Source organism: Mirounga angustirostris, unplaced genomic scaffold (genome assembly GCF_029215605.1).
Source record: "Mirounga angustirostris isolate CCGP_5_RB_7025 unplaced genomic scaffold, mMirAng1.0.hap1 SCAF_17, whole genome shotgun sequence".
NCBI classification, from domain to species: domain Eukaryota; kingdom Metazoa; phylum Chordata; class Mammalia; order Carnivora; family Phocidae; genus Mirounga; species Mirounga angustirostris.
The window spans coordinates 8,832,439-8,854,933 of NW_026991725.1; the positions used below are offsets into that span (position 1 = coordinate 8,832,439).

The 22,495-nt window shown below is 56.8% G+C and overlaps 1 protein-coding gene across 1 annotated transcript in view; it reads left to right on the forward strand.

Annotated features, from left to right (window-relative positions):
- The first annotated feature begins 9,763 nt into the window (after positions 1–9,763).
- Positions 9,764–22,495, forward strand: part of TMEM132E (transmembrane protein 132E) — a 54,192-nt gene continuing 41,460 nt past the window's right edge. The window contains exon 1 of the mRNA XM_064582120.1: positions 9,764–11,273. Coding sequence (XP_064438190.1) covers positions 11,207–11,273 — 67 coding nt within the window. The 5' untranslated portion in view covers positions 9,764–11,206. The remainder of the gene's footprint in view (positions 11,274–22,495) is intronic.

Genomic DNA, 22,495 nt, shown 5'->3' on the forward strand with positions numbered 1-22,495 from the left:
AGGACTGAGAGCAGAAGGGAGACAGAGAGCTGTCAGCCAGAATTGAAGGCTGAGGTTTGGAGCTCCAGCATTCTCATCCAGTAATGCTTCCCATTATGTCACCGTCTCTCCTGGTGCCTCAGTTTCCCCTGTGAAGGAGGCATAGCCACTGACAGATGCGGAGGCGCACTGGTGGCCCTCACAGCAGAGTGGACAGGGGCTGGCAGACTCCCACCACCCTGGCCTCCCCAGGGTCACTCACAGGCTGCCCACACCTCCTCCCCCTGTGCCGCGGCGACACTTCTGACAGGCACCACCAGGGAATCAATCACCTCGGCAGAGCCAGGCCCCGGCCCCTGACATTCCAATTAAACACTTCACTCTGACCTTGGTTGCATCATCTCGGCTTGGAATAACGTCATCTATCTTCCCCAGACGGACGGAGCCTGCAGGCTAGGCAGGGGGGACCAGTGGCCCCCATGCCCGGAGCTGGCCTCATCACCACAGGGACACATTTCAATCAAGAGGACTGCAGCACTCTGAGGAAGAGAAGCCGTCAGCCTTCCCAGGGACAAGCATCCATCTCCCTGGGAGGAGAAAACCAGTCCTGGGCCTCACCAAGGGGAGCCCCATGTTTATGCCTCTGCTCTTCCCATTAATTGGGCTGTAACCGGCCAGCCAGGAACTCTGGAATCCCAAGGAAGTGGCAAGCAAGGGGAAAGGGAAAAGGTCTGAGGGACTTGGTTTAAGGAGGGTGGGGCCCCTGGTGGGGGAGCCCTTGCCTGATGGGGCAACTCCAGCCCTTCCCTGAGGCAGCCCTCAATCTGGGAGACCCCTGCCCCGAGGCCTCTTCCAGGCTGACAGGAGATAGTCTTGTTTGGGGGAAGTGCCAGGCTGAGTGGGGAGCCCTGCCCTTGGGAACGCTCTTCCTGGTAAGGGAGACATCGCCTTACCTTGTGGAAAGCCCTGTCTGAGAGACACAGGCCCTGCCAAGGGGATGCCCCAGGCCTAAAGGGGAACATAGCTCCTTCCTGGTGGCAGAGACAAAGCACCTGCCTTGGGAAACTCCATCTGAATGGCAGACATGGTCTCTGCCACATCCTGAGTGCCCCCCTGTACCCCACCCCATGTGGGCCCTGGAGAGGAAGAGCTCCTCAATTCAGGGCTTCCTAAAGGAACGCTTCTCATCTTTGGCCTTAGGAAGACTTGCCTGTGTTCGAATTCCAACTCTGTGCTTTCCTTCCTGTGTGTCCTTGAACCAGTGACTCAGCCTCTCTGAGCCTCTTTTCTTTACCTGGAAAATGGGACCTGCTTTGAGGAGCAAGCGGTGAGGCTGTCTGGCACAGGGAGACCCTCAGTGGTGGGGAGGAGCCTCTGGGTCAGGCCAACTCACAGGATGGGGCAGAGAGGCAGCCCAGCCAGCTCAGGGATCCTGGCTCTCGAGGGAAAAGGGAGGCCAGGTCCCACAAGGCAGTAACCAAGGCAGCAGTGGGACCAGAAGCAGAGCCCCAACATGCCACAGCCTTCCTTAGGTCACTCAAAGATGGCAGGAGGCCAGAGGCCCAGGGGCCATCCTGAAGATAACCTAGGGGCCTGGACTATGTGGGGGCAGGGAGACAGGCCAACCTCCCAAAGCAATTCCAGATTTAAGAATTCTACTCTATTACCCCAGAAGCAATAGAAGAGTTCTTTGGACAACCCCCCCCGCCCCCACCTCCAAAGAACTGCTTCTGATCTCACACTGCTTCCTTTGGGGTTATTTTTAGCTTGTTTTCCCAGTAATGATTCTTTTGGGTGGATTTCAGGGTTGTAGCTGCGTGTTCTCTGGGAGACGGGAGCGGTATCCATACAAGAAAAAAAAAAAGAGCGTTGTTATTCATAGTAATTCGACTGGATTTGTAAAGTTATTATTAAGCATTTGTCACCACAAAAGTCACTTTGATTTGGCTTTTCCTTGGAGCTGTTCTCCCTGCCCAATTTTGCTTCCTTATCTCATATAGGAGGCCTAGAGAGTTTAGAGGGCCCATCAAGAACACGCAGGGAAAAATGGAGACCACTCTTCTCAGAAAGAGAAGAGAGAAGGCAAGCCCTTTGGGGCTTACATCCCAGAGGAGAAACATGGTGTGGATAGTAATGATAGTAAATACACGATTTACCATGAGCAAGTCACTGCTCCAAAGTGCTTTGTAACACTGCAAGGTAGGTACTATCAATAGCCTCATTTTAGATATGGGGAACTGGGAACAGAGAGGTTCAGTAAGTTGCCCAAGATCACAGAGCTAGTAGACAGCAGAGCTAGGATTTGATCTCAAGCAGTCTGGCTCCAGGGATTAGGTTCCGAACCACCCACTAGACGGCCCCTGGTAGCTGCCCGTGAGGATCTGAAAGACCAGTGGTGAGCTGGAAACAAGGATGCCCTCACTTAGCCCAAGGGGGGGTCTCCAAGGGAAGAAGACACTGCAGTCACCCTAGACTCTCCTCGAGTGTACCCTGCTGATGGATTTTTTTTTTAAGATTTTATTTATTTATTTGAGACAGAGAGAATGAGAGAGATAGAGCACATGAGAGGGGGGAGGGTCAGAGGGAGAAGCAGGCTCCCTGCCGAGCAGGGAGCCCGATGCGGGACTCGATCCAGGGACTCCAGGATCATGACCTGAGCCGAAAGCAGTCGCTTAACCAACTGAGCCACCCAGGCGCCCTGCTGATGGATTTTGATGGTAAGCACGAGAAGTCCTGGGGAGATCAGCCTCAGAGAACATTTATCATCCATGTGCTCTGAGCAGGTGAAAAGAACACAAGTGTTAGAGGTAGACAGACGTGAATCGAACCCCAGCTCCTCCGCTTTCTAAGCTGTGCAACTGTGAGCAAGTTACTTTGCCTCTCTGGGCTTCGGCTTCCTCATCACCCAATGGGGAGGATATTTATGCACCACTCAGCATCACAGTGAAGTTTCAAAGAGGTGATGGATAGGAGCCATTGCCCCTCTGCCCTTCATGTATTCATTCATTCGTTTATTCACGAAACATTTACTGAACATTTAATGCGTATATGGAACTGTGCTCGGTGTTGTGGGAGACTTAACAATGACTAAGATATCATCTTTGTCCTTAAGGATTTTATAAGTGAATAGGGGTAGCTAAGAGATCAGGGGAATCCTAACTACAAGGCAGACAGTGACTGAGTCCATCTGGAGTGAGGAATAAGGCTTTGCAGAAAAGGCTCCATGAGGCAATGGGGAAGGAGGAACAATCCAAGCAGAGAGAAGAGCAGGCCAAGGGCCCCAAGGCAGAGAAGTATACAGCTCACGTTAGAGGGAGAGTGGCTAAAAGGTGAGGAGCAGGTGTGTGCCGAGCACTAAATGCAAACCTGGGAAATTCGGAATTAATCCTGCAGGCAGTGGGGCACGGGGAGCTGGCCTCCTGGCAAGAATGAGACCTAAGGAAGCTGAGAATCAGATTTGGGGGTGGGGTGGGAAACTAAACCAAGGGTTCCCCTCCCACGGGCACAGGAAGGAGAACCTCAGTTTGGATCCCAACTCTGAATGAGCTCCCTGTGCGAAGTCAGGCGCTTTGCCCACGGCACTGGGTCTCCTGTCCCCACTTGTAACATGCACAGACCTCCCAGGTGACCCGGAATGGCCACACAGGCCTAAGGGGTCAGGGCTTCCTTGCCAGTCCTCAGCACACTTGGCTCCCCCTCTCAGCTTCCCCAGCAGCCCAGCCTGGCATTCTCCACCCAAAGCAGGAGTCCCGGGCATGGCCAAGCCCAGGAGCCTGGCAGAGCTGGCTCGATACCTCTCTGGCATCACGGCGGTTTGGGAGGGTCTGCGGAGGAGCTGGGCCCCTGGCTCTTCCTCTTCTACCTACACCTGGTAGCCAAGTTGGCTAACAAAAGAGAAGTTGAGTGAGTTGTAGGAAAACCAAGAGTTTACTGCCATTTAGCTGCTGGGCCGTGGCAAAGAGAGTGTGCTTGCTCACTCTGTGTTTCTCTCTCTCTCTCTCTCTCTCTCTCTCTCTGGTTCTGGCTCTCTGTTTCTCTGCTTCACATTTGATCAGAGCTTTGCCCTGGAATTAAGTGAAGCCGTGTAGGGGGTGGGGGGTGGGGGGCAAGATGGTAGAGCAGAGCCCAGCCCACATGGCCGGAGTCCAAATCCTCCCTTGGCCAGGAGCCCAGGGGTGGTCCCAGCTTACTGTCAGTGTGTGCCCAGGGGAGGAAGGGAAGGGGGACAGCTAGAGGTAAGGCCGGCAGAGGGTGGGGGTTGCAAGAGTGTGCTGCCTGACGAGGAACCAATGGTGGAGTGCTCTCGGGAAATGAAACTAGAAAGACTGTAAACAGATGGTTCGGGGGGCAAACTCATTTTGAAGAGAATTGGGGGGGTGTGCATGCATGTGGGGCTGTGCACAGGCATGCACCGTTAAGATGCTTTATAAGCATCTCAGTGTCTTTGTTCGTGTATGTGTGAAGTTGTGTGTAACTGAATATAACGTGAGAGTGTGTATCATTACAGGCGTATAGCTTTGTGTGCCGGCTTGCCCCTCCAGCCTTCCTCTCCTGCGCCACTCCAGCTCTCCATGCCCCAGTCCTGTTGTTTCCCGATCACACCCTATCCGCCCCCCTACTCCTCCAACTCCAGGCCCTTAGGAAAGCTGCACCCTCCTCCTGCAGCAGCCTCTTCTCCTGTTTCTCACCCCCCCACACACACACTTTCTTAGCATAGCCTAGCTTGTCTTTCTTCAGAGCAGCTCAAAGCTCACCTCCTCCAGGAAGCCCTCCCTTTTCCTGCAATACTCAAGACCTAGGCTGAGCTAGATGCCCTTCGTTCCAGCCCCCACAGCTGTAATATTCAGTTACACACAACTTCACACCTGTGCCTCCCTCTCTGGAAGCACCCCAGCTACCCTGCCTCATAATCCCTATGTCTGCCCACTTACCTCTTCCAACAAGGGTGAGCTCTCTGAGGGCAGAGACCATTTTATTCAACTAGCTTAGCTCCAGACACATAGTAGGTGGTCAATAATTCCTTTATTCAATAGCCACTAACGGAACACCCAACAGATGCCACTCCAGGGGCATACAACAGGGACAACGGATATGTGGTGCCTGCCCTCCTGGGTCTCCCCCTTAGAGAGAACAGAAGACACATCGACACAATGCCATGCATGCTTAGATTTGGGAAACAAGGCCCTCTAAGGGGCACAGAATAAGGATGGGTATGGGCAGCGTCGGGGAAGGCTTCGGAGGGGAACAGGTGTCTCCGGTGAGATGGAATGAGTGAATGAGTATGTAAATGCAGTTACAAAACGAATCCAAGGTCTGAGCTGAACCGAATCAGGGCTGAACCCCCAAAATAGTGACCTGGGGAGCTTCATTCCCTCCATCAAAGAGAAGCTTGGTTCCCAAGGCCACAGCAGGACTGAGACAGGTGATTAAACTTTGGGGATGGCCACACCGTGGGGCAGGGAGCCAGGCCTATCCTTACACAAGGTTATCTTCCTATCTGTCAATAACTGGCTGTGTGACTTTGGGCCAGTCACTAGCCCTCTCTGGACCTTGGGTTTCTTATCTATAGAATAGGAAGGGAGTGGATTCTGATCATAATCCTCATGATGACAACATGACCCCATCGCTGGGGGGGATTAACTGTATAGTAAAGACTCGTTGCTCAGGACACAGAGAGAAACTGAGCAGAGGGTAATGCAGTCAGGATTTGGACCCTGGCTGATTCCTTACCTTTTTCTCATGAGGCCATGTATCCATATCACATTGAATCTGGGAAGACTTCATATTGGAGGCCCCTGAGCAGACACATTAAGATGGGCAGGATTTTAACTGGTGAAGAAGAGTGGTAAGGAGGTAGGGGGTTAGCCGGAGCCAAGGTGTGGGGAGAGGAATGAGCCTGCATGCAGAGGGACATGTCTGGGGAGGGTGCTGGCTGGCCTGGCCTGACTGGGGCAGAGGATTCACGCTGGGCAATTAGTCATAGCATGGTGCTGTGGAGAGAACACCACCAGGGTATCAGAGACTCCTGGGCCCCCAGAGTCCCTGAGCTGCCCTCCCAGCACTGAATGGCCTGTTTGTGTCTGGTGCCCCCATTGACCATGAGCTTCTCCAGCCAGAGGCAAAAGCTTTGACACATGGAAGTGTGAGAACTTAACATCTCACAGTAAAAGTGGTTACACGGGTTACTGAGTTGGGGCTCAGCTACTCTCTAGTTGTGTGAGCCTAGGCAAGACATTTACCTTCTCTGAGCCTCAGGTTCCTCCTCTGGAAAATAGCAATAAGAACAGTATCTACTGAACAGGGTTGTGGTGAGCATCCAGATAATGCGTGCAAAATGCCCAGCACGATGCCTGGCATATCAAAAACATTCAGTAAATGTTAGCTATTAATGTGACCAGGCACTCAATATGGGTTTGTAGAACTAAGCTCTTGAACTTCCCCATCTGGCTCTCATCTGTCTTATCCAACCTCTGTGTTCCCGGACCTAGCACAATGCTTCACACAGAATTAGAGCTCAACAAAAAAGGTCAAAGTATTTAATAAAATGACTGAATTAATGAATTAATTTAAGAAAATGAATGAATTGAACGACCTCTAGTTTTGCAGCTGGAAAACGAGAGGCCTAGCTTAGGACATCACCGAGCCCCTTGCCAGCAGGGCCAGACTAGGATTCTAGGGAATCCTGGTAACTCCCCACAAATGGTGAGCTCCCCTTGGTGAAGTCCCACACTGGCCTGTCCTATCCTCCCCTGTTGGCAGGCATCCTGAAACACAGGTCCATCATGGTGGCAGGTCCAGCAGTGGGGGAAGTGGGTGCCAGTTTTAGCCTGGGTCCTTCAGAGACACCCATGCAGGGCACAGGGACCTGACACAGAGCCCCCCCCCCCCCCCCGCTTGCTGTTTGGCTGCCTGGCCAGAGAGTGGGGTTGTTCCACGCACCACCCAGGAGCTGGGGATCTAGGAAACCCCCCATCATTGTCAGTCCTCTGGCTGGAAAGATACTTGGCCCCAAACAAAATGGGAATAGCAGAAAGGAGATGCCGCCACCAGGATGAGTAAGGTTTGGGGCAGAAGAGTTCACATACGCCAGGCCCTTCCTCCAGGCTGGGCTCCCCCTGGGTTTGCTCCTCTGACCTCCTACCCGGGTTCCAGTTGGGCTCCACGAGTAGACCTCACAGGGGAGGTCAGGGCAGTCTGTGGGGCTGGTAGAAAAGGACTGCAGGTAGGTACGAGCCCCCTTTCCAGGTAAATGACACATGGGATTGGAATAGTTGGCTGTGTCTACCTCATTGTCAACCGCTTTCTCCCTGAGTCCTAGAACTGGCATTGCCAAGAGTAACAGGCCCATGGGGCATGGGGGTTGCAGTAATTTGGGCATTTTATGCCCCAGGTGGGCTGTCAGCAGCCCTCTGCTTCCCTAGGGCAAGGAGGATATATTGCCATTTGGAGCAACAGAGGGTAATCCGACCGGCTGCCCGGGCAGGAGGCTCCTGGTCCGTGAAGGGTAGATCCACCGAGGGGGTGCCAGAAAAACCTGGGACTGAAATGACATGGCAGTCCACCCCCCCTTCCTGACCCTGGGCCTCAGTCTCCACCATAAGAGCAAAAATGCATGCTACCCTATAACTTATAACAGTGGTGAGCAATCGTAAGCTTAATGTCTGTCTTCCCCTCTAGAATATAAGTTCCATGAGGACCAGCTAGGTCTACCTTGCTCTCTGTCGTGAGCAGGGCCCGTGGTCCTGTGATGTTGGAGATACTCACCAAAGTGTGGTGAAAGGGTGGGGGGGGGGGGGTGAAAGGGTGGGGGGGGGGCAAACGGAGTGGGTGAGGGGAGGCTTATCTTCCCTTCACCTAAGAGCTGGAGGGGAGGGGGTAGAGAGAAGAACCAGAACACAGGGTTCAGTTTCCAGAGAAGTCCAGGAGAATGGGCTGAAACTGCTGACCCACGTCAGCAGCAAACACCTGTGGAAGACAGCTTGGACCACCTCACTGGGGGCAGTGTGTCCTCAGCTCAGAAAAGCAACTGTGTCCCTCCCCTAGACTTTTTACAGGCCCTGTGCCCCTTCCAGCTGGGGAGGTGGGAAGGAGTGGAAGACCTTCCTGCTTCCTTCCTTCTCTTCCTGGAGCCCCCGCCCCCATCTCTGAAGGTGGCTTCTTTCCCCCTTTCTCCCGAACACGGAGCCTGATTGCTGGCTTGCCTCTCAGTGGGATGGTTAATAAGCCCTTGGGTGACATTAATTGCCATCAGGTATTAGGGGCCTAATGAGAATCATCTTCCTTGATGACTCCAGCACCTTCCATCCCAAGGGCCTCCCAGAGCCAGACCAGCCCTCCCTAGCGGCACCTCAGAGCTCCAGACAGATGTGGGCGTGGGGGAGGAGCACCAGCGGCTCTCCGCAGGCCCCAGTTCTAAGCTGAGGCACAACAGCCAGCAGCCAGGGAGCGGGGAGGCTTCCAGGATCGCTCCAAGCCTATTTTCCAAAAAGAAGATGTCACTTTCCTGGATGAAAAGGAAACTCACAGGGTCAAGAAGTCTGGGGCAGAGTCAGGTACATGGGGGGCAGAGACTGAGCACCCCAGCTGGCCTTGCTCCGACCTACCTCACCCCACACTCTCAGACTGGTTGAGAGCAGAAGTATGAGGGAGTGACTCTCAAGATCCATAGCCACCGCGCCGCCCCCCCCCCCCGCCCCCGCCCATAAGAGCTATGTCCATAGGATTGAAGACCCTGTCCATCCCGAGTTGAGTGGGATTGTGATGCGGCCCCTGGGGGTTGGGGCACGATACCCAAGGATGCTATAAAATCATTGCCATTGATCGAACGCCAGGCTGACTGTTGACGGTTGACTTGTCGGGTCTGATCTGGGTTGCGCTCTAATGGAACCGGCCTGACGGTGGGAAAGACGCCACCCCAGCCTCCCCTCCCCCTCGTCAGCAGGTGCCTGGGTGAGTGTTCAGGAGGGGCAGTTCCCTACCCCCACCCCAGGTCCCTTTAAAGGCTTGCAAAACAACCTGTAGGAAGGCACGTCCCCTCCTCTCCGCCCCCCACCCCCAGCAGCGGACGGGTTTTTCCCCAGCTGCGCCGCGGATCTATCCCAAACGGAGCTGAGCCGGCGAGCTCCCGCGCGGCGGAGGGGCTGGGCGCGGCAGCTCGGTCGGTTCCCACCCAGTGGCCCCGAGAGCCCCGCACAGACTCTGGGGGTGGGAGTAGGGTGCTCCCTCCCCGCGCCTCCGGCAGAACCGCTGTAAAGCACGGCGGGCACCTGACGAGGAGGGTGCTTCCTTTCAAAAGGGACATCGGTGGCTGCGGTGGCGTCTACCCCGGGGGAAATGCAGCCACCGCAGCCGGCGGGCCCCACTCGGGCCCCAGCGCCAGCCTACAGTGGGGAGGAAAAATAAAACATAAAAGAGAGGCGAACGGAATCGCGAGGTCTGCCGCGGCCCGAGTCTCATTAAGGAGCCGCGCGCGCCCCCAGGCTGGGAATGCGGAATGGACACGTGGACCCGGGTAGGGGGGGAGCGGTGTTGGGGGGGTCTCCGAGGCGCGCGAGTCGTGGGCCGCGCGCTCCGGGCCCACGTGACCACGGGGAATCTGGGAGGGGAGGGGAAGGGAGCGAGCGCGCCAGGCTCGGCGCCCGCTCCTGCCGGGGTGGGCGCTGAATGCCGGACGGGGGAGGAGGGCGGGCGGGCGCGAGTGTGTGTGTCTCTCTCGAGTCATTTACGGCGGAGCAGCCGGCGCGAGCGCCGAGGAGGCAGCGGCGGCGGCGGCGGCGCCGGCTTCGTGCAACTGTGGCTCCCCCCCGCCACCTCCTCTCGCTTTTTGCTCCTTGATTCTTCTCCCCCAACACACGTCCATGGGGAGCCGGCCCCCCTGCCGGCACCTCCTCTCCGCTCGGCCCCCTAGGCACCAGCTGCCGTCTCCCTGACCGCGGGCTGCGCGGGCGCCCGGTGCCCCAGCCCCTGGCGTGGCGCCCGGGTCTCGCCGCCCGCAGCCCCCGCTGGCGCGGCGCTCCGCTCGCCCAAACTGACTCCGAGAGAGAGGGAGCCGATGCCCAGCTGCACCAAGACAGTGGGCGAGCGGGCGTCCGGGGGCAGGCCGGGGGCGGCGGGGAGACGGAGACGTCGGAGACTCTGAACCCCGGAAAAGTTCAAGGTTTGTGCAGGTCCCCCCGGGGAAGGCGACGAGCGAGGCGGAGCTGCGCGCCCGTCTGCTGAGACAGCGAGACCTGGGAGGAGAGGGGGACGGCCCGGAGCCGCCGCGGGTTGGCCGAGCCCCTCTCCATCGTACTACGGCTGACGGCCAGGAGGCTGGAGTCGGCGCCCCGGGCAGGGAGGGCGCGGGTCCGGCGCCTTAGCCGGCTGTCCCGCTCCCCCGCTTCTCCAAGCCGGGTCTCCATGGGGCAGCCCGTTCCGGCCGCACCACCCTCGCCCCAGCCGCGGAGCCGCTGCCCGGGCAGGCGGCGCTGAGCCAGCCTGCGTGGAGCCGGGCCCTGGTCGAGACTGGAGAGAGCGCGCTGGAGCCGAGCAGAGAGCTCTGCGAGGGGACGAGCCGCTGGCCGCCAGCCTCGGGCATTTTGTCCTGGCGTCGCCTAGGGTGGTGGCGACCCGCGTTGCCGGTCTCAGCACTGCACGGAAACTTTTCCTGCTACAGATGGATTAAAGTTGCCTGGATTTTCTCTTTCTTTGCGAAAGAAATCATTCATTTGCACCTAACCTGGGATTTTTATGCTGGGGCTGCTGCAGGGCGCTTGGAGGAAGGAAGCCGCGCTATCTATGTGGGGTTACTACCGAAACCGAAGAAACTGGGGCTTGCGTCGGAAATCTGCACCCTCGAGCGAGTTCGGATTCGAGCTGAGCCTCGGGCCTGGGGGATCCAGCACTTGGCTCTAGGCAGTCCCCGAGACGCCGGTGGCCACTGGGCTCCGGGACCGCACGTGCGGCTCCCCCCTCGCCGCACAGATCCTGCAGGGGGCACCAGCCTGGGGAGGTGGAGGCTCCTCCCGCCCGGAGCTGCGCCCCTACCAGCTCCGAGGGTGTAGCCGGCCGCGCCTGGGACGCCCCCTCCCCTCAAAGTGTCCCCGAATTGCACTCCCTGGCCCCCAGAGCTTCAGCAGAGACATTCGGGCGCCGCGGCCACCCTGAGTTGGATGTGACCGAGCCCAGCCTGGGGCCAAGTCGTCGACGACTGTTGCCCCCTCGGCCCCTTCCCGCTCCAGCTTCGGCCATGGCCCCAAGGATGTCGGGCCGCGGCGGCGCCGCCCTGCTCTGCCTCTCGGCGCTGCTCGCCCACGGTAAGTGTCGCGGCGCGGACTCGGGAGTGAAGATGCGGCGGGCGCCGCTGGAGGGGGCACAGAGGAGACTGGAGAAAGGCGAGCCCCCACCCCCCGGACTCGCAGCCGCCGCTCCCAGCCGGGCATCTCGGGCTGCAGCTCGAGTTACCTCCAGCTCCCCCAGCCCTTTGGCGGGAGCGGAGGCTGCGAGCCCCGCCCTGGGAACCGAACCCGGCCCCAGAAAAGGGCGGGGGGGGGGCACTCCACAAGAAGGGTCCAAACCCGAGAGTCTGGGGGCGTGTCCGCCCACGGAAATCTGTGGGGATCCAAGGGATCCGCTAGATCGTGTCCGGGCCGCCCCTCCTTCCACTCGCACCCCCGCAGCCGGCGGGGCTGGGGGCCGGCTGGGTTCGCGGGGATCGTGTCTTCTCCGCCCCTGGTGCGCAGGCCGGTGCGGGGCCGCGCCGCCCGCCGCCTAGCTTCCTGCGGCGGTCCTCGGGAAGGGAAGTGGACTGACGGGGACCCGGGGAGCCGTGGCTGCTCGCCGCTCGCCGCCCACGGTCCTGTGAGCTGCATCTAAATGGCCGGCTTAGCCGAGCCCGGAGGGCGGGGGTCTGGGCCACGGGCACAGGCCGGGGCGGCGGGCGGCGCGCGGAGGGAGCGGGTTCCGCGCTCTCGCGTTCTGCAATCTGTTGCGTCTGCTCCCTAGGCTCGCCCGGGGCTCCGCGGTAAAGGGGGTAGGAGAGGGAGGGGCCGGGGCTGGCGCGCTCTGGCAGTGGGACAGCAGGGGTACGGGTAGGGGACAGAGGGTCTCTGAACAGCCCCCCAGAGTGGAAACTCCGATCCGACGGGAGTAGGCTGCAGCGGGCCTTCTGCAAGCTGGAGGCGCTCCAGGAGGCGAGGGGCGCTGACCGAGTGGGGAGGGAGAGAGCTGGGGCGGAGGAGGAGAATGGAAAAGAGAGGCCCTCTGCCCCCTCCCAACGTGAAGCCAGAAGACCTGGGACACATTTCCCCAACGGGGGTGGGGGGGGGGGCTTTGTTGCCCCCTGCTGAGGGGTGCACCCAGCCTGGACAGGCTGGAGAGGGACTTAGATGGAGAGACCAGTAGGCTCTCCGGTTGATGCAAGACCCTCGGTATGTCGTGCTCAGCTTTTGCCCACATCTGCCCAGTCCTGAAGAGCCTGCCCAAGCTCCCCTTGAGCGCGCGCACGGCCTCTAACCAGCTGCCTCTCATCCTGACCAAGGCGCGTTCTCAAGGTTGGAAGAATAAGGAAAGGAATCGGCTCCGGGAATCTAGGGTCCTGGGGTTAGGAGGGGGTGGGGAACAGGCTGACCTCCCTCGAGGGTGGATTGGTTCTTCCCGGCTGGGGGTGACCCTGGGATGGGAGCTGTTTGGAGTTCAGTTCACCAGACACAGCCAAGCTCAGTTCTTTATCAGAAGAATGGGCAGGGCAGCGGGAGGGGGTGGGGGCAGGGGGAATGCAGCTGGGAACCAGAAATCTCGGCTCCGTGTGCAAGAGTGAGGGAGGGGAAGGGGTGGGGCGGTGGGCTCTGCGGGTCTGCGCACTGGAGCTGTAGGGGCTGCGCTGGGGACTTGGCCCTGGTGAGCAGGGGACCTGGGCGCCTAGCAGGAGGAAACTGAGCTCAGGCCTGGGTCTAGGCGTGGTTCTGCCCCACTCTGCACCTTGTGTCTTGTCGCCTGAGTTCCCTTTCTAAAACCCAGCCGTGGCCCCACCTGGGGGCAGCTCAGATGCTCTTATTAGGTTCCCACTGCCCAGCTTCCCGAGCCCTCAAGCCTGGCATTAAAGACCCTTTCTCTTTCCTCACGTGCCAGAATCCTGCCTGCTTCTTAAGATCCAGCCCCAGTAGGGCCTTGTCCTCCTGGCGCTGCTTCTCTGGAGCGTTAGCAATCTACTTCATTTTCTCCTTAGATGTCCCTGTCTTCCCTGTGCCCTGTTAGTCCTGGAGTGGTGGAGGCAGACCCATGGGCTTATTCTCCACTGTCCCTCTGCACAACCAGTGCTTAGCCCGGTGCGGGTACACACAGGACCCAGGGCTGGCTGGTGAGCTGAAAGAAGCTGTTGACAGAGGTGGGGTGGGAGTCCCCCCCACTGAGCAGGCATTTTTCCCTTCCTGATTATCCCGCTCCCTTTCCGAGCTCCTTCCCTGAGTCCCCATCCCTTGCCTCAATCTCCCCTTCCTTGAGGAAGGGTGCCAGCAGATGCTCAAAGCTTAGGGAAACACCCCCCAAAAATGGATAAGGCCAGAATCACAGAAGATCCACCCCCCCCCAAAAAAACCCATCTTCCCTGGACCTTCTTCCTTTAAGGCTGCCTGATACCTACCCACCCAAACAGTTCCTCTATCAAGAAAAGGGTACATGGACTTCGTCTCACTTCAAGCTTGCTCTTGGTTGGGATCTCTGGGCTCTTCAAAGATGCCGGGGTTCGGGAGGGGGAAGTTGCAGGTTTTGGTGCCTGGCAGGCTACTGAGCCCACAGACTTCTGACCACACAGCCAGACTGGGAGCCAAATAGCCTGGGTTGCTGTCTGACTCTGGCGCCATGGGGCAGGGTGACCTTGGGCTGTCTCCCTCATGTTCCCCATCTTCCACAAGCAGTGTGGCCTCCCGTCCCTCTCCTTTCTCACTTTCTGCCAGGACCGCTGGGCAGATACCATGTGTGAATGGAGTCCCACTATCTTTCAGGGCCCAGCTCAGCCTGTGGGGTGACAGCCCAGACTCCGCTCTTGGTCTCCAGGCTTCTGCCAGAGAACATCTGAGAAGGCCACTTTCCTGCATCTGGCCTTTGGGGAGGCTTTCTGCTCCATTTTTAGTTTGAATGGGAGTTTAGGGGGGTAGGGTGCTGGTGAAGTCTGTGGTAGAGCTGATAATGTCAGCCTCCTACTCAGTAACCTTCACTGCTGCCTATAGGATCAAGGATCCCCTCTTTGGCCCCTGGAATCAAAGGCCCTATATGATCTTGTCTTGAGCCGCATCTTCACCTCAGGGGCAGGCACTGCCTGCCCGGCATTCTCCATGCATCTTAGGAGGTATCACCCTACTCACCTCCCTGTCTCTCTGCTTTTGTGCCCAGCAGCTCCTCCCTCTGGAATACCAGCCTCCAGAAGTCCTTACCCAGACATCAAAACCCAATTCCAACCTCATCTCCTCCAGGGAGGCTGCCTCTCTTCCCCCTTGGCTTCCCACCAGTGGCCCCCACCCTGTAACAGAGGCGAGTGCTCTTTCGAGTGCAGCCTCAGCTCTTCGTGCCGCCTTCCCAGCACTCCTCCGGGGCCACAGTGTATGTGCGTGCATGCGTGCGCACACGTGTGTGTGTGTGAAGGGGGGGCGTGGGCATATCTATGTGTGCACCCATCTTGGTCTCCACATCCTTGCATTTAGAGCAGGTGCTGCTCTAAAATTCTTCATTTTTGCCCCATTTTCCAGTGCTTGACACATAGTAGGTCCTCAGAAGAAATGAATGGGCTGGGAAGACAACTCTGTATGGAGAGTTGTTTCAATTGCCCAGTGACAATTGGAAAGGGAGCTCTGGAGCATGGGGCAGAAGCCGGGACAGGGAGGGGCTAGGCAGAGACACCAGGAAGAGAGCAAAGGAATGGGGCAGAGCCACACCACACCCTCTAGTGGGGGACATACAGGGTACACGTATCTGGAGTGACATGTTATAACATTGCTCCAGAGGTTATGAGTGTAGTGTCCCATGGCATTCTGACTACATGACCTCAAATACATGTGTCTTTACGTGCAACTGGCAACCGCGAGTTTCCCCGGTGGGTTCGGTCCACGCTCTCTCCACCCCACTGATGACCCAAGCTCTGAGCTCCTTTGGAGAGGCAGGAGGGACCACAGAACAGGGTCAGCACTGACCTTTGGGGTGCTCCGTCACTGCTGGGAGTGAGAAGAGATGCTCTCCCCCTCCCCCTGCAAGCACACACACCCATCTTCATCCTGGCCACATGGAGCCCTACACCACAACGCAGCCTTGTTATGTTTAAGACCAGTAGGTGGGGATGTGTTATAAACTTGGTGGCAGAAAATGAGCTTTATTAGAGTCCTGAGGATAACTCAGTGCTTGGCTGGAGGAGGTAAGGCCACGTTGGAACACGCGGGGAGGACGTGGGCATCTCCTAGACCCTTGCCGGGGGCCTGTCTGGAACTGATGGCCCCCAGACCTGAGATTGGCAGTGAGTGCTCGTGAGGCTGCAGAAATCAGAAATCGAGACCCTCAGAGGCACCAACTCCAACCACAAGGGTCTGCCTGCCCACCTGGGGCGGGGGGCGGCAGGGGGGGCTTGCATGGTGGGGGTAGGGGAAGGGTTGGCTTTGCTGCCCTACCCATGGTGATGTCCATCCACAACCTGAAACTGAAAGAACCACACAGAGCCACCACCCCAACCTTCATGCAGATGAGGACTTGGGAGCTCAGAGAGGGAAGGGGCCTGGCCAAGGTCACCCTGCCATGTGTTCTGGAATCAGAACAAACACCAGAGCCTAAAGGGGGTTCCTAGATTGGTAGGCCACTCCGCAGAGATCCTGCCACCTCTGCTATCCCATCTCCCAAGGGCTTTTTGTCCAAAGATACACTTCTGGCCTCAAGCCCACCTGGAGTCCCAACCAGTCAGGATAGCCAATCACAATGGTGGTAATAGGCCTCGGGGAGCACTACAGCGGAGCATGGAGGAGTTCTGGACTTGATCTTCAGCTCTCTTTCATGAGCTCGAAGTCCAGTTGAGGAGACTAGAAAAAGGGCCAGATTCTGAAATTCAAGGCAGTTTGAAATCAGAGTCCCCAGGAGACAGGAAACAGGGGTTCAAAACCTGACTTTGTCATCCACTTGCCATGCAACCACAGTAAAGCCATCTCCCTCTCTGAGTTTTTTCCTCCTGTGCCAAGGAGGGGACAGTGCCCAGCATGCCCACTTCCACGTCTCTTCTTGTGATGGGCAAGCCTGCTGTTTCGTCCCTTATGTTTCTCCGCCCCATGAGGGGCCTCCCTCCACTGATGGCCCCAGCAGATGCTAACTTCTTTCTCCCCATTCCCTCCTCAGGGTCCTCCTTACTTCTTCCTTGCCAGTACTCAGCACAGAATTTTAATAAGAGATTAATGAACCAGTTGTGGTGCGTTGTTTGTTTTTTTAAGAAAATGAATTTCTTTTTCTATTTTCCTTTTCTGTCTTTTGACATGAAAAGTGGGCCTCCTGACCATCAATTCGGCCAGCTCTGCCGTACTCCAGCTGTGCCCAAGGATGGGGCAGTGTATCAGGGAGCACCAGCGCTGGGCTGGCTACTGCTGGACAAACAGCCCGCCCCGGGGAGGGAAACACCAAGCCAGGTGAGGCCAGTGCAGTAACAGAGAGGGGCTAGCCCCTCTGGGGACACAGGCGGGAGAGGCCAGAAGTCATTTTCTCCTTTTTTCTGTCGTGTTTGCCCCTTTCGGCCCCTCCTTCCCCAGCCCCCCCTGCCCACACATCCACCCCTGTGGGCTGGCACACACAGGATGAAGTGGATGATGGAAGCAATTGCCTGGTACTCAAGGCTTGTTGCAGGAGGGAATGAATGCGAGAACGAATAACTCAGTGCAGAAAAAGGTAAAAAAGGTAATTGAATAAAATCCCTTTTGCCTAAATTATCTAGAGGATTATCTGCCTTTGGAAAGTTCTGCTTTTTATCAACCTTGAATCCCTCCTGCATTCCCTTCCTGCATTCTTGCCCACACCTTTTTGGCCTGAAGGATGGACAACTGGTTGCTCTCTTCTCTTGAGGGACTCTTCCTTTTCTGTCCACACTGGATGCAGGCCAGGATACACGCGTGCTGGTGGATTCTGCAGCTTGTCTCCACGTCCTAGGCCTGTACCTCGGGGCCCTCAGAGCTGGGAGAGTGATATGCCCAGGGTCACCTAGATAATCGGGATGACACTCATGATAGTCGAGGTTTTCAGAGGCATCTCCCCCCAAGAATCCAGGTCTGAATGGCGTCGGACCTTACAGGGCAGGCCCTCTGGCAGCCAGGACACCCTGAACCCTGAAGCCCTGCCCAGGGACACGGCCCCGGAGGTGGCCAACCCTCACACAGAATGAGCCACAGCTACACTGAGTGACAGCCTCTCTGTTTTTCTGAGGGAAAGACGGAGAGAAGGGAAAATGGTTTCTGCCCCCCAGGAGTGCCCAGTACGACAAGGGGGACACAGTCTCATGCCAAAGAGGCCCCAGTCTGATGGAGGAAGCACAGCCCCAGCCCTCAGAGGTAGCCTCTGTCCTCTTGCTTGGTGACGGCCTGACGGTGAGAGACAAGAGGGCCACCTCTGCCCAGAAGTGTAGGGCCCCACCTTGCAGGCCTCCTCCTCCGCTCCCCACTGCCCCCGGGGGCTGTTGGAGAGCATGGCTCTGGGCCAGGAGCAAGTATATTTTTGGTGGCTTGGTACGGATGACACAGCAGACTTGTCACGGCAGGAGAACGGTGTCGCTGGGAGCTTGAGGCACAGGCGCCCGCTTGCATGCACGCCCACTCGGTCATGGGCACACCCAGACGCGCTTGAGAGCTCAGACGGCTCCTTGAAGTTCAGATGCACCCTCTCATTGGATCTCCACAGTAGATCCCCATTTTACAGAGAGCAAAACTGAGGCTCCACAGAGTCCTCGCCACACCAGCTCTTGAGGTCACACGTTCTGACCCTGAATACGGAAGTCTTCTTGCCGTACCTCCCCATCTCACACAGGGAAGAAGCACAGACATGGACAGACAGACATATAGACCCATACACCCGAGTGGGTCCCCCTCATCTCGAGCCCCTCTTCCCCCTTGCTCTCTAGGCTTCTTTCAGTCCCTTGAATGAATGGTGCTCCTTTCCGTGTCAGAGCCTCTGTACGTGCTGTGGCCTCTGACCAAAACACCTTCCCATACCTGTCTCCTACTCGGCCTTCAGGTCAGAATGTAACCACACCTCCTCTTGGAAGCCCACCCTGATTCTCAGATGGACAAAGACCCACTGCCTTCTGCAACTCATTGCCGATTTGCCCTGTGTATAACCGTACTGCATGGCCTCCCTGCTGGCCATTGCCTGAGTGGACCTGGACGGTGTGTGGCTTCTTCCCTGCCGCTGTATTCCTGGGGTCTATTGGGATGTCTGGAATAAAATAGGCATTTAATGATTTGTCAGATGAGTCAATGAATGTACCCTTGTGCACATACTTGCACACATAGACATCTTCCCTGTCACTCAGTGAGTATTCAGTTGGTGCTTCCTGTGGGCCAGGCACTGTTCTAGGTACTTGCCACGATCAGGGAGTATAGCACAAATCTCTGTATTCATGGAACCTGTATTCTTGTGGAAGGCGGGGAGAAAGGCAGACAGCAAGTAATACATATGTTAAATAAGTGGACTGTATCATCTGTTAGAAGGCAAAAGGGGCTAAGGAAAGTAAAAAAGGTAGGGTAAGGGCATTGGGGATGCATGTATGTGTTGGGAGAGGTTGTGCGGTACAGAATGAATGCTCGTCTGATAGAGTGGCATTAAGCACACTTGTGGGAGGTGAGGAAGCACACTGAGTATGCGAATATTGCAGATGGCAGCCATCGGGCAGGAGTGGGCTTGACCATTCAGATACAGCGAGGAGGCCCGAGGGGTGGAGGCCAGAGGGTCTGGACACTGCGAGATGAGGAGGATCGGGGGAAATGGGTGGGGGCGAGGGAGGCTCTTGTAAGAACATTGACTTATAGGCTCAGTGACAGGGGGAGCCATAGCAGAGTTTAGAGCAGGGGTGACCTGAGCTGACCCACAGCTGCAGGCTTGCAGAGCTCCAGAAACTGCAGGGTCAGGGACTGCCCCCCCACACACACACACTCAGTGCCACAGGGAGGGGACCTCTGCTACTCCCTTTAGCCCATTGATCCTCACAATCCTGGCTGTGGTCGCCTTCCCTGCTGCCCCACCACCACCCCATGCTAGGGGAGCAGGAGCAGGGTATGCTGGGGGCCGGCTGCAGCAGAGATGTCCAAAGGAACTGTGTGGCTGTCCTGGCCTCTTCCGGCGGGCTTGGACCGCTTGTCTGTAAAATGGGGCTGCAGCACTGGGTGCTTCCTCAGCCTCTTCTTGCTCAAACCCCCACCATCGCCTCCATGGCGGAAGCCAGACCCCAGCGCCTTCATCTCAGCTGAGACATTTGGGATGCTGAGCTAGCCTCGGTTTGTTTCACAGATTCTGATTTTTTAACTAATTGTCTCCTTTTGCAAAAAATTCATTCCAGAGGCAAGGGGGATTATAGGCACTTGTTTGGATGGCGATCTTACACCACTCTGATTTGGGAAGGATGCCAGCCAGGATGTGTGCAGGCTCTGTGGGCAGGGAAAGCAAAACCCCATTTCCCTGGATCCCTGAGCGCCCTACAGGGACTCTGGATTACCTGTTGCTTTGACCTCTCTGCCTGTCCCTGCTTTATGTCTGCAAGTGCTCAGTTGGGGGCCCCTCCTTCCACCACCAGCCCCTGCCCCTGCAGGACCATGGCAGCCCATGCCTCTTAGGCTGGGAGGTGACCTGCCCTGGGGGTGGCGGTGGAGGGGGGGGTGAACCACACCCTCCCCGGCCCTGTCCCTCCTGGGGAGAGCGAGGTGGTATGGGGCCTTTGTCCAATAGGAAGGAACTCTTGGATTGAAAATAGGAAAAATTACCATTTTCTCAGCTGCCAACATAGCAGAGAAATGATCTCAATTTTCTGTGGCTGTTCTCGGCAGGAGAAAAACTGCCAGCCGCCTGCCCCATGCATGAGAGGTCTGAAATGCTGGAGAAGGGAGGCTGGAGCTGGGGGAGGTGGTGGGGTGAGCAGTGGGGGGGACTTGCATCGTGCAGGGGGCTGGGCTCCCCACTCAGGCCTTGCAGCCCTCCTCCAGCCCAGCCCCCACTGACCACAAGCCTGTGTCAGAACACCTATTGAATTATCTGATTACCTCAGTCGTCACTTCTGTTAACTGAGCACTTACTATGTGCCCCACCCTGTGGTGGGCACCAGGCATCTTTCCCATGGGGCCAGGAGTAGACTTTGTTCCATTTTGTTTTAGTCCTGATGCTCATAGCTCTCCTCTTCTACCCTCACTTTTTCCCTGCCCTGGACTCTAAAACCAGCCTGCCTGGCTTTGTCACTTCCTATGTGACTCTGTGCCTCGGTTTATTCATCTGCAAATGATTATGAAAATACCCAGCTTCCGGGGTTGTTACAATTACGTACATGAGTCTTTGTTTCATGTCAGACACTGAGGATAGTGCCCGGCACATACTAAGTGCCCCAAAATGATGGCTGTCAATGTTGTTGTTATTAACATGGCTAGTGCATGCTAGGCACTGTGTTAAATGTAAAAATGAAGAAAATATGATGCCTGTCCCAGGAGGGGCTTCTAAGGGGGTGCCCCGGGCAGATGAACTGTGTCTGCATAGACTGTGATACAAGGCAGTCATAGGTGTGTCGGGAGGGATAAAGAGGGTCATGGAGGGGGAAATCTCATAACTAGTCCAGAGATCACGGGAGGCTTCCCAGAGGAGGTACCACTTCAGGAGGCCTTAACAAGGTTTGAGAGTTCTGCCTCTGAAGACTAATCAGTCAGCATCTACTGTGTGTCTGATACCCTGGGGAGGACAGAAACACAGGACAAAAAATGGCTCTTGGCCTACAAATTCAGTCCAATGAGGGAGAACTACGGCTGCCTAGGAAGGAGTAGCAGGACAGGGGGCTAAATGCAGGGTATATGGTTGGTAATTCTTTACCTGGATGCTCTTTTGAGACCCCTCATAACTTTGACCCTATGTTCTGTGGAGTGCTGGGGAGCTACTGAGTGTTCTGGAGTGAGGGAGTGACGTGATCAAAGCAGGGTTCTCCGTAATGACTTGGTTGGGGACAATTTGCAGATTGGAGCAATGCTGAAGGACGCTGTTGAGTGAGGACTCTGGGGATGGGAAGTGACCACTAGCTGTCATAAGAGGTACCACCATATGGCAAAGAGCCCACCCTTAGAACCAGAGAGACAGACCTGAGTGCTGACTCAGCCACTTGCCCATGGCCTGACTTCTTTCTACTTCTTGGTTCCTGCCTCTGTTGAGATCTGATGGCAGATGTGAGGTCCAGAGCCTGCAGCCTAAGGCTCATTGTTTGGAGCTGTCCTGATTATCCCAGCAGCTAAGGCCCAGAGAGCCAAAGGGACTCGCCTAAGGCCCACAGCCATTTCTGACCCCCTGGGGGTCCACGAGTGTCAGGAGTCCTGGGGAACGTGGCCTGGTAGGAGAAGTGAGAGAGACGAGAGCACCCTCAGCATTTTCAACAAATGCCCAGCCTCTCTCCCCGTTCCCCAGCCCAACTGGCAGCCAGAGGTCAAGGGGTCAGCTCCCCAGGGGTCACAGCCAGCGCTTGGACCCCAGGAAAGCCTCAGAAGAAGCCATGTCAGCTCAGAGAATGGTGTAGGTTTTTCGAGTCACACAAATGTAGGTTTGAATCTCAGCCCCGCTGCAGTGTAGCTGGGTGACCCAGAAGCATTTGCCTGCCTGTCTCCCTGAGCCTCGGCTTCCCCATCAGCAGAATGGGAGTAATGGCGTCACCTCTCTGGGGCAAGGCTGCTGCAAGGGTGCAAGGATGGAAGTGCCCAGAACAAAAGCCGTGGGCCTGCTGGAGGGCTCAGTAAACATGGTAGGCTTGGTTTGTGTCTTTCTTTTCTTGCCTGGAGCCAGGCCTCGCTGCTGGGAAGCACAGTTAAGACGGTGCCAAAGACTTCCCGGAGATCGCTTTTCTGGTGGTTGGGTTTTTCTGTTTTGTTTTGTTTGGCGTCTTATTTTTCTTACCCTTGATGCCTCCTAGCAACATGCTGCCTGCTTTAAACACAGCAGCGGCCAGCAGCCAGACCCTCTCCCTCCCTCCATTTCTCTTCCTGTCCCCGGGCGGGAGAGGCATTCTGGGGTCCCACATCTGGCCCCACCGCAATGCCTGGGTCATACTGGGCTGGTGAGGCCATGGCTTGTGGATATTTGCATTGCTTGCACGGTAGTTCTGCGCCGTTGCCAAAAATAGGTCTGGGGTTATAGATGCAGAGTCCGGGGCGCTCCTGAAACACTTGGTCTGATGCATCCTGCAGCCCAAAGCACATGCAGATCCTGGTCGCAGGGCTGCCTCGTCTTCCTCTTGGGTCTCAGATTCTTCATCTGCAGACAGGAGGGAAAAAAGCAAACCCGTCCTGTAGGGCACTTAGGG